This window comes from Erpetoichthys calabaricus, chromosome 12 (assembly GCF_900747795.2).
Source record: "Erpetoichthys calabaricus chromosome 12, fErpCal1.3, whole genome shotgun sequence".
NCBI classification, from domain to species: Eukaryota; Metazoa; Chordata; class Cladistia; order Polypteriformes; family Polypteridae; genus Erpetoichthys; species Erpetoichthys calabaricus.
In genome coordinates this window covers 36,396,875-36,409,443 of record NC_041405.2, presented here as the reverse complement: position 1 = coordinate 36,409,443, position 12,569 = coordinate 36,396,875, and the positions used below count along the sequence as shown (strand labels likewise).

At 36.2% G+C, this 12,569-nt stretch overlaps 1 protein-coding gene across 3 annotated transcripts in view; it reads right to left on the bottom strand.

Moving 5' to 3' along the window:
* Positions 1–12,569, bottom strand: part of atrx (ATRX chromatin remodeler) — a 387,366-nt gene that overhangs the window by 336,342 nt on the left and 38,455 nt on the right. For all 3 annotated transcript variants that reach the window (XM_051934359.1, XM_051934358.1, XM_051934360.1), the window contains one exon: positions 5,197–5,249. In XM_051934359.1, coding sequence (XP_051790319.1) covers positions 5,197–5,249 — 53 coding nt within the window. The remainder of the gene's footprint in view (positions 1–5,196; positions 5,250–12,569) is intronic.

The window sequence follows — 12,569 nt, the reverse complement described above, 5'->3', positions numbered from 1 at the left end:
AGCTGCCACACTGAGTGCTGGCACAGTGGATTAGAGCACGCTGACTGGTGGCACTGTGTAGTGGAGTAGCTGCTGGTACTGTGGAGTGGAGAACACTGACCGCTGGCACTGTGGAGTAGCTGACTGCTGACACTGTCAGTAGTCACCACTACCTCAAGTTTAAATACATAGACATATATAGATAGATGGCGCATTCACTGTGTTTCCCAGTAGACACGATACGTCAGCGCGTCAGCCTTATTGCGAGTGGTAAAAGTGCCATTTAAACTAATACAGGTAGACGTGGAAACCGGGTTCTCTGATGAAAAAACAATAACGTTTAAAACAGTATCATTTACATACAACAGATTTTGGCGAATCGTTTAAATGCAATTATTTATATCCATTTATACACTAATAATGGCAATTATTAAATAATAATTATAATTATTATTATTAATCATTCCTCCGATATAAGTAACATTTCGGGGACTTCCTTCTTCTATCTTCGAAACATTTCCAGACTTTGTCCTGTTCTTACGCAACACAGTACTGAAGTATTGGTTAATGCCCAAGTCACCTCATGTATAGATTTACTGTAATGCTATTCTATCTGGCATCCCACAAAAACTTATCCATCGCTTACAACGTCTTCAAAATTCTGCTGCCAAGATAATATCCTGCTGTTGTAAATCCACTGAACATATTACACCTATTCTCTCTCAAATTCACTGGCTCCCTGTTAACTACAGAATACAATGCTAAATACCGCTCTTAACATTTAAAGCTCTCCACAACCTCACTGATCTACAGACTTACACTCCTCTCGCTCACTCAGATCTTATAATTTGAGAGTATTCAGTCTGGCAATATGGTGCAGCCTTAGTTTGTGGAAGACAGACACAACTAAAGACATGAGCATAAAATGATGGCTGTCAATTTCAAACTGTGTTTCCTCAATGTGCTCCTTGAGAAAAAAACATCATCAAGTTTGAGAAATGTTAACAGCTAACAACAATCTACATAGTGACTAAATACATTTAGCCTGGCTTAGCTAAAGTAAAGATTATAAAACGGGATTTTCTAATGGCCAAATATAACCAAAACAATTGTTTAGCCTTACCTATGAAATGTAATCCTCCGGGATCTAGTTTGGAGCGTACAGCTGTTTGTACAATCCCAAGCAGCACATTATTCATTACTTCACTCCACAGCAGTGCCACTCACAATATGGCGGTGACGTTGACGTACAATTCTGCTGGTCATGAGGCATCTAGTTATTCTATGTCTATGTTTAAATATGTCACCATGGCAACTTGTTGGCATGCATGCTTTACCTCAAGTTTAGTTTACAGGTTGTGTTGTGTTGTTTGGGCGCCACTTACTGACTCTGGGAAGCCGCTGGGTTTGACTCTGGGGCGCTGTGCGAGTGCGCTTTTGGCACGGGTTGTGTCTGGCATCCGTGCATATATACAACCTTCGTAAACATTACTAAACGAAGGTTTTATATGCGGTGGTGTGCACGTTCGGGCGGCGGTTGTATTGTGTCCTGAAGTTTAGTTTACAGGTTGTGTTGTGTTGTTTGGGTGCTACCTACCGAGTCTGGGAAGCCGCTGGATTTGACTCTGGGGTGCTGAGTCGCAGTGCGCGTGCACTTCAGTGCGTCTGGCATCCGTACATATATACAACCTTCGTTTAGTAATATAGATAAAGATGGCAAAAGAATAAAAATAAAGAAAAATCACCAATGAGTTTTACAACATTAAGTGCATGGTTTGCTAGTGAGGCCAAGAGAAACATTTAAATATGCAAATATCTGTTTTAGATCATGATTTTATTAATATTTAGTAAATACAGGGCTGTGAAAATTGCATTTTGTTGCTCACATGCACTTTTTCAGTTTCATTTAATTTCCTAACAAGAAATTACTTTTTGGTTGTCTTTATATAAATTGTGTGTTTACATTGTCCTCCTTCACCACTGCTTATGCCGTCTTTTTGTTATTTCTTAAATCACTAACGCTTCTACGTACCCAACGCAAAGTAAAAATAGTTTTTTTTTTTTCCTTTGAATTGACCTGCTGCTTTCTCTCACTCTCTTTAAACTACCCCACTACTTCCAACAAGTCTGATCTGCAATTGATGATTGCAGTCATATTCTACAGCTTCAGGTCCCGTCCTCCTCTATCCTAACTTTCCTTCCTTTGCAAGGACCTATTTTATAGCACAATTAACAGCTTAAATCAACACAAACACCTTTAAAATGCTAACAATGGTATAATCCATTATAAATATAAAAATCGAACAGTACAATACTATTATACTAAAACACTGATGAAATATTACAAGAAGTGCATCTGAAATATTTTAAAAGGAAAACATTTAATGGTGATCAACAAATCCTAGACATACAATAAATTACAAAAACATCACAGCAACAATGATAGACAAAGTAACATAAGGAGGTATACAGATAAAGGACAATTACTGAATAAAACAGTAAAATCAATTAAAAAAAGATCAAGGTAAAATGAAAAAGTACAAATACAGACAGACTCTGGAAGACCAAATAAAAATGTAAAAATAACAGCTGACAAAACGGTCAAGAACTTTCATATAGTTTTAGGAGCATTAATAATCAAGAACACCTTCAAATTCATTAATACTACCTTGCTAAAAACAAGATTATGTGCCAATTCACACTTGATCATTGTAAATTTCAAGTGTGTGTTTTGCATTTTTCTAAGCATTTCAATGTCATTTGCTAGCAAGTTTTAAATGTTTCTCACATTTTGGCATGCTTTTCAAATGGTTTTCAAGCATGTTTTGAGTATTTTTACAGTATTTTAAAGAAGTGCTTTGCAGGGAAAATATGACTGATATAATTTCAATTTTGTAGGTTGTGAGGTGGTGTTGTGACGTTATTGCGGTTTTCCAGAATGTCTACGACTTTAGTGCTTTTCATCCTGACGATCACGGAACTGAAGAGGAAGTGTGGTCAATAGCATGAGCACACATATTGAATGCACACTGTTCTGCAACATGGAGCAATTCTGAACTGTCTATGAAGCAGGCAACATCCACACACACAGGTGCTGATTTAGCACATAATTAGTGTTATGGCGTTGGTAATTAATAGCATTATGCTGCAAGAAAAAATGCCTGCTGTCGTTAGTGCAACATTTAATGCAAGAGCATGAATATATGTGTGTAAGGGTAATGAATTCAAAAGAACTTAACGTGCATTGTATTCATTTACATTTAATCTAGCTCGTGGTAAGGCGTAAATTTAATCTACACCAGTTAAGGATCACTGGGAGCCAATGATTACAGCAGCAGCAGCAGCATTGGGTGTAAGGTAAGAAGCACACGTGATACATGATGCACCCAACATTTTCAGGGCTCAATCACACAGCCAAACAGAAAAGAGTGTTGTGTGAAATCCAGTAACTGAAACCTATTTAATAAAGTATCTGAAATGGTGTGATACAGTGGTACAGTGACCAGTGTTCATCCAGGGACTCGGATAAAGCATGGAAAAAAGGGATGGACATTAATTTATTACTTATTATTATTAACTTCAGAAAGAAGTAAACATTTTCTTACTTGAGATGCACGCTCATTAATACCAATCAATTTTGAAATGCACAGGCAAACCATGTAAACTTCATGTAGTTGGTGCTGTGAGGAAGAACTCTGCTAAAACTGTGCCTATTTGTTAACACATTTGTACTACACTTTAACCTGGTTAAAACTAAATCTATAACTTTTGCTGAATTAACGCCACTTATTTGTAAACTACATATCTTAATCTGTCCCTCGATAGCTTTTTTATTTTCTTGTTTCAAAGTGCGTCTTTATTGAGGAAGAGGCACTGACTTCCTGTATAAAAACTGCAAAAAGTTTGTTTGCTTTCTTTTAACAGTATTTTATGAGCATTATCATTTCAATGGAACAAGCATTTGGCCGATGCATGCAGGATTTTTCTAAGCTGCTCACTTTTAAAACACTTAGGTAATAATAGTGTCACTGAAAACAATGGCAAATAACTTTAAGGGGTTTAACAGCATTCTGTTCTAGTGCTAAAACACCAAGACCTAAAATGTGGCCTGGTGGAGAAGGATGTAAAAATACAGCACTTCATTTCAATGCCATCGTTGTCCAACATGAATAAAGATTCAACATGTTTCACTCCACAGGATGTTTTGAGTAAACACCTTCTACCTCTTCTTCTAAGCCAATGATAGAGATGGCAGAAATGAGAATGTTGAGATAGCTGTGTGCAGCTATAAAAAGGTAAGAATGAGAAATGAGACAATCAAAGGTATGGACGAGTGGTGAGGAAAGACAATGAATATGTGGGCAAAAGAGTGATGGGAATGAAAGTACAATGGAAGAGAAAGTGAGCAAGGCTAAAGCAGAGGTGGATGGATAGAGTAACAAAAGATCTGAAGAAAAAGGGTCTGACTGGGAAGGAGGTGCAGGACCAAGCTGTATGGTGAGGATTGATCAAGCACATCAACCCCACATGGAAGTGGGAAAAGATGAAGAGGAGGAGTAGGAAGCACCACTAAAGCTACTTTTTCTTTAATTATGTTTACTTTATAACTATGAGCAATGTCATAATGCTTGTTACACCTTTATTTAATGTAAGTTAATCAAATTTCAGTGTGGTCAGAAGCTCCTGTATGTATGTATGTATGTATGTATATATATATTGAACAAAAAAACCCTTGTATCACTGAGCAGAGGCATGCTAAAGAATTAGGATAATTAAACTTTCTCAAAGTCATTTGCTGGAGTAGGTACAGAATTCCTCCTCAAAGTCGCACAGGATGATTAGAACATCATTGAGTTTAACTTTCAACAGAAGCAAGTCATTCAAAAACATTACCATAATAGCTATCTGTGGTGATTTACAAACAAAGGATGCTGAAACTAGAGAATACCCAATTTTTCTTAAATAATTATAAGCACTTATACAAGTACCATGAAATAAAGCTAAGTCAAAATCAAGACTTTGTTTGCCACAGAACTAAGAGGATGATGACACCTAAAAGAGACAATTCTAATGGGCCTGTAATAGCTTGGCATTATCTTGGAATGTGTTTGTTTCAAAGACTAGAATCACTTAATTGTTAAACACATGTTATACCAATACAAACTTTTTAATAGCTTATCAAGCACAGAATAAAAGAAAAGAAAGCTTTTGACCCACCTCTTCCATGATTTGGTCCTTTTTGTGCAATTTATTTCCAGTGAAATCTTTACCTGATAATAGAGGAATAAATTATAAATATAAAAACAGCATGTGTACTGACAGAAACTAAAGTATCAGCACTAAAAACATTTAAAAAGTTGTAATGTGGCATTTAGTTCATTCTGGAAAGCTACATATAAAACTATGTTACATTTGTGATAGCTTTTCTTGTAATTACAATCCTGATTTTTTAATTGACTCGCTTTTTTGTATGTGGTTCAGTTTCCACTATCAAGAGGTCAAGAAAGGCTATAACTCAAAGTATGCAACTAAGAACAATTCTGGCACAGTCAATTCTGACACAGTAATCATCTCGGTTATGATCACTTAAATTCCACTTGCATACCAGGCAGAAAAATACTATAGGCGAAAACATATTATGCCTGTCTAATTTAAATCTGTATATTTTTCTACATAAGGTGTTCAGTGCTATGAGAAAGACAATCATACTTGAACCTAAACCACAGTCTTTGTCTGGAACCAGATAAAGCACAGCTGATTTTACATAAATAAAAAGTCCAAATTTTAACACTAGAATTACCAAAGCCTACAAAAAAACTCTTAAAACCCGGCCCACATTAAATCCCTTCGCAACTCTCCCATCAGCATCTTTTGTCTTACAAATGTGTCGACCAACACAAACAGCATGCAGCCTGCTATACCATCCCCCCCTCCACCACCGCAGAAAGGGCAAGAAGTTCTCCCAGCTCAAGTCTCGATTATCTTGGAGTGAAGTGCTGGAGATTTAGAGGGGAAATAACAGATTGTTACTTGGAACACATGCATTTCATGTGTGTTCCGTGTCTACAACAATCTATGTAAAAACATTGTTAAAACAAACATTTTTCATGTTTTAGTAATAAATGACAAAATGTCAACATGAACTGTATAATTGTGTGATCCCAAAGTCCAAATATCAAATAAACACTTTCACAAAAGGTGCAAGTATACTATGACAGCTTCCATGGTGCAGTGGTAAGAACTCCTGACTTGTAACCAAGAGGCTGCGGGATCGATCCTGGGTGTCTTGCAAATTTACCGTTTTGAGTAGTGAGCTACTCTTACGGTTAATATTATACAATAAAAATATACATTTAATTTGCATCTGTAACAGCCAGTGTAAATTTATAGTACTTGTAAAAGTTAGCCTTTTTTTTCTCCCTACTTTTATTCTTTCAGTCACGATCGAGATACAACCCACCCCCACCACCACAGCTCTGGCGCGGTTAGTTTTTATTTGAAACTGGGTATAACTGTAGAGGTGAGTGGTGTTTTAAGACAATACAACTGCAAATTCTCTGATCTGGAGGGATAAAAGCTGACACACAAACGCTGGTGAATCATGCCTTCTTCGTATTTCATTGTCACTTAAATTTTTTTTAATTCAGTTTTATTGAGTGTTCCTGCTCACTCTGAATTAGTATTTGAAAATGAACAGCGTCAGATCGGGTGTAATTTATGGTACTTGTAAAAGTTAGCTTTATTTTCCAGTTTTATTCTCTCAGTCACATTCACGCTCTCCCTTCCCACACCCCTCCTGATTTGACCCTAACTAACAGCGTAAGCATGAATTTACACCGGATCTGACGATGTTCGTTTTCAAATAATGTTGCATTAGTGCAATGATGTTTTCTGATTGGTACTACTCAGGTCATAAAATGATTTCTTCAAAATGTCACTTGTTTGTCTCTTTCTTTTTTTCCCCCCGGTGCTGCATTGACAACATGCACCAGAAGGTGTGATCTTATTCAGTGCGAGCAGGAGCACATGGGTGGCCAGTTGCTGTGTGCTACAACATGCTTGATCTAGTGGCGATGAACGCACATGTACTGTGCAAGGCATGTACAGGGGCCACTGAGAAAAGAAAAGTGTTCTTTGCTCATATTGCAGAGGAACTTTGTCATCACTTCTTACAAGAAAAGGCAATGGAAAAAAAAAAAAAGAGGATAGTCCATGTCCGCCACATTCCCCAGGAAAGAAAACTCAGTGTCAGGTGCCCCCTCAATGTAATAGAAACCACAGCATAGAGAGGAGTGTGTACATTGCAACAGGTACACATGTCGTAAATGTAGGAAGGACGGCCCTTGGGTGTGTGGGAACTGTTAGCATTTGAATTTGATGATTAAATATAGCGCGGAACTGACCTCTCTGTACTATTCTTTTCTCTGCATGTCCCGGAATACTAAAGAAACACCACCTGATTACAACCGCAAGAAGGTATGCGAATGAATATGAAAAACATGAATAATGTTGCATCAGTGTCACAATGTTTTCCGAAATGTTCTATACTGGTCTTAAAATAAATTATCAGCGTTAGATCTTGGGGGCACAAGTGGGGGGGGGGGGGGGGGGTTATCGTGACCAAGAGCAGGGACACTAAATAAAACAGAATAAAAAAATCAAGTGACAGTGAGATACGAATAAGGCAGATTCACCAGCGTTTTTGTGTCGGCTTTAATCCCTCCAGATCAGAGAATGTCCAGCTCCATTGCCTCAAAGCACCACTCACATCTACCGTTATTCCCACTTTCAAATAAAAACTAACAGCGTCAGATGCCTAGGGCGGTAGAATGTAGCGTGATCGTGATTGAGATAATAAAAGAAAAAAGAAAAAAAAAAACGCTAACTTTTACAAGTACTATATATTTACACTGGCTGTTACAAATGCAAATCAAATGTATGTTTTTATTGTATAATATTAACAATAAGTGCAGCTCACTACTCAAAACGGTAAATTTGCGTGGCACCCAGGTTCGAACCTGCGGCCTTTTGATTACAAGTCAGCAGTGCTTACCGCTGAACCACGGAAGCTGTCATAATGCACTTGCACCTGCACCTTTTGTGAAAGTGTTTATTTGATATTTGGACTTCAGCCTTCACACATTATACAAGTTCATGTCGACATTTTGTCATTTACTACTAAAACAAGGAAAACATTTCTGTTTTAATGGTGTGTTTACATAGATTGTTGTAGACATGGAACACACATGATATGTATGTATTCCAAAAAACTACTATTTTCCTTCTAAAACTCCCGCACTTCACTCCAAGATAATCAAGGCTTGAGCTGAGAGAACTTCTTGCCCTTTCTGCGGCAGTGGGGGGATGGTATAGCAGGCTGCTTGTGCTCATCGCTTATTGCATCATACGCTGCATTGTTTGGGTAGATGGGCTGCTTGCTGCTTGTGTTGATCGACACATTTGCAACACAAAAGACTGTGACGGAGAGGTGCAAAGGGATTTAAGGTGGGCCGGGTTTACGAGTTTTTTCGTAGGCTTTGGTAATTCTACTGTTAAACACCGATTAGGAATTTTTATCACCATGAAGCAAGTCACCAGCTCAACAAGGCATAACTAATCCTCAGGTAGCCATGTTCTGTTTCAGCAAATAAAGACAATGGAAAAGCAACAGTGACAGAGGAAGGAAACCAAAGCTGGAAGTATGGTAGCTCTATAGAATATACAAGATTATATTTAAAACATTTAGGAACAATTCACTAAAATGTTACATTAACTTCAGAATTTAAAACTGAAACTACATGTAAAGTAACAAAAGAACAGTAAACTAGAATCCATCATCAACTGCTGCTAAAACTATAAGCTCTGTAACCAACAAATGGAAAGTTAAAATAAATAAATAAAATTTCTAAATGAAGATCTGGAGGAGTACAGGGAAAAGAACACAAACCACTTTGTAACTAATGACTGTGGCAGTGGATTTGGCATATTCGAAATCTATGAAAAAGTAATCAAGGTTTCAGCACTCTGGAAAAACTATTACATAAATGCCTACAAATACATGTGCTACATTCTTTTAAATCAGATATTACATTAAAAAATAAACACCTAACAGGTAAATTACTCATTATACTGGGATTCATGTCAATGCTGACCTGACAAAAATTACACATTTCTAACAGTTTTTTTTTTTTTGGCTCCATATTCTTGATGCTCTATTAGAAAGAAATCTGTAGACTATGTAGATCCCATTGAAGTAAACTGAAGTCAACATAATATTCATGGAACTAGCATGAGATGATAAATGCTTTGTGATATAACATTACCCTACTGGAAGTATCAATTTGAAAAGAGAAACTGTAACCATAAAAGAATGCATGTGGTGGCAGCCATACCTAAGTATACTAGGGCATTCAAATAACACTTGGTATGAAAAGGCCTAACATATACCAAGAATAAATTCCCCACACCATTACACTGTAAGCAAGAGCATGTACTGTTGACACAAGACTAAGGGTCCATGGGTCCATGTTGCTTATGCCAAATTCTGACCATACTACTTTCATGTTAAAGCAAATATTCATATTTGCCAGATTACATTTAATTTTTTTCAATCTTGCATTGCTGTTTTTTAGACTGCACTACCTGGCGATTATCATTATTTTCTGCTGCTGTACTCTGTTTTACTATAAAAGCTAATGCACAATGTTTTCAGAGATGCTCATTTGTAAACCACTGCTGTAAATGACTGTTATTTGAGTGCTTGTAACCTTTCTATTTGCTTGAACAAGTATTTCCATTCTCCTATGTCCTCTCTCAATTACTTTTTTTTTTTTTTTTTTTTTTTTTTTTTTTTTTACTTTAAATCGGCCACAAGACTACCATTCACTGTATTGGTTGGAACTACCAAATCCGGCACCAGTAACCACATTATGGTCAAAGTTGCTTAGATTGTGGAATTTGATCATTCTAATATTTGACCAAAGATGATTTGCTGACTATACCTGTATGCTATATTCACTGAGCTGCCAGCTCATAACTAACTGGACATTTGGAGCAGAAGACAATTTGTGTTACAGAGCAAGTGAACCTAAATGAAGTAGCCACTAAGTGAACACAAACAGACTTTCTACAAATTCTGGTGTTGGAATGTAATAATGGGAATACATTGTGACTTTACTTACAGAGTAAAGTAAACCAAATGCTTGTTCAATTTCCTTATGCAAATGGTAACACAAATAGAGAAACTTTAATCAATGTCCACATTTTCACAAAGCATATATTGAGTCAGAATTAACTAGCAATCAAGGCAAACCTAAATTTATACAACTAGAGATGTAAGTAAAAACCACTCAAACATTTAACTGTTTTGAAACTGAAAACCAGTTTGGGGGACTACAGGTTGATTCTATAAATTCAATTTTCACAACTGAATCAAATCAAGTGTAACAACAAAGCAAACAGTAACAGACCCTGATAAAATGGGTTTTGAAACACATCCTCCCTGTTCCCCCTATTTTGCACACTCTGATAATAAAAGCAATCAGATAATGACTTATTAGTCCAATAAGTGCTCCCTCACTGGCAGTTGCTCTTTTTTATAACACAGGCAAGGAAGAAGCAGTGAGGCTATAGTGAAGCATTCAGCAAAGAAATTAAGATAGAATTCATACTATAGTGAGACTAAGATACTAGCATTTGTATTTACTTGTGTTCAAGCTAAGGAAAAAAAAGTTGTGCCAAAACTATCTCGGAATCAGACATATGGTGAGCACAATAAGCAATGTTTATCTTCACTTATAACAGTTTTCAATGTTACAGACCACATGGTGCTTCAACCATTTTAAGAACTGATAGTGTTACTTGTGACTGCTGCTCTTTATTCTGCTTAAATGCATGTTGGTAGGCCGGTCATGAGCAAAGCTGTATATTCTTCAACATTTTACGTTTTCAAAACCAAAAAGCTTGCACGTGAAGAGTTTCTTTTTCCTCTTTGTTCCTACTGGAGCGATTACACAACTTTGGTGTTTGCAAGAGCCATTTGTTAGTTAATTTATGTTAACTAAGGAAATACTTCCATTATATGTTAAAATATTTGCTTATATAGTTCTACACAGTCAGGCTCTATTATAACCATCACAAGCTAAACTATAAATTTAAAATTCTACTTTATCATTCTGACTACAGACTAGTTCAGTTTAAGAGCTGCCTTGCAGTTGGTAAGGTATGAAAGGCAAACAATTTAAAATTGCACTGAATATACTGACGCACTGAAGTGAAGATTATGCAAGTTTACCATGGAAAATAACTAAGTATAGAAAGTAACCAAACTTTAACAGGAGAAACCAAAATTGTAATAAGAAACCATTTTTCCCTGCATGTGTAATAGCATTTTTTTCATTTTTGTGAAATGTTCCTTTTTAAAATTTTCACTAAACCTTTTTAAAAACAAATTTTATTAGACTCTGATATTACTTTTGTTAGGCGTTTGACTCATGTGCGATCCTACCTTGCCAACTCAGTTACTGTTCAAAATTGGGAACCTAGAAAAGACACAGCTACACTGCTGTTTTAGTACCTCAGTTTCAGTTAGTTACTTTTGGGCATTTGCTGTATGATAGGTAAACACTGTAAACCAATAACTGTGTTAATTCCTATTTACACAGTGCAGATTAAGTGAATCAAGATTCTTGTTCTCTGTTCAATTTTCTTTCCAACAAATCTATAAGCAGGAAGTTTGCAATGCAACATCAATAATCTCCAACACAGACAGAGATAGAATCATTGGCCATGAAAATATATTGCACACATTTGGAGACTACTATAAGTCCTTATATTCTATTCAGTTTAAAGAACACAAGACACAATGTGTTTTTTTTTTATACATTATGGATACCACAGCTAGATACTCTCAGTGAAGAAGAATTGAATAAACCTCTGACACTATTAGAATTACTAGACGCTACAAGCTCACTTTAGAATAGGAAAGCAGTAGGTCCTGATGGCTACCCTGTAGGATTTTATTTAAAAAAATTCAGTCAAGTTAGCTCCCCTCTTATTAGCAACATTTATAGAAGCCAGAGACAAAAAAATTCTACCTCAAACTTTTCACCAAGCATTAGTTACCATTTTTCCTAAGAAAAATAAGGACTTATTACAATGTGCATCATACATACGCTATATAAATGTAATGAATTATTATTATTACAGTGGAACCTCTAGATACAAGTTTAATTCGTTCCAGCACTGAGCTTGTATAGCGAATTTCTCGTATCTAAAACAAACTTCCCCATTGAAAATAATGGAAAGCCAGTTAATCCGTTCCGCACCCCAAATATATTAACATAAAAATCAATTTTCCTAACAAATAACTGATAAATTATATATACTGTAGTCTACCTTTAATAAATAACACTGGTAAATAATATAACTGATTATTAAAAGAATCAAAACAGGTGTCCAAAGTGCAGTAGAGCATTCAATAAATCTTTAAATAAATAATCCTTAAAACAGTTGTGAAGTGGAGGTTTAAAATACACAAGAATAACAATCCTTTAACACGAGGTTAAAACGTCAAAAGGATGCAGTCTTTA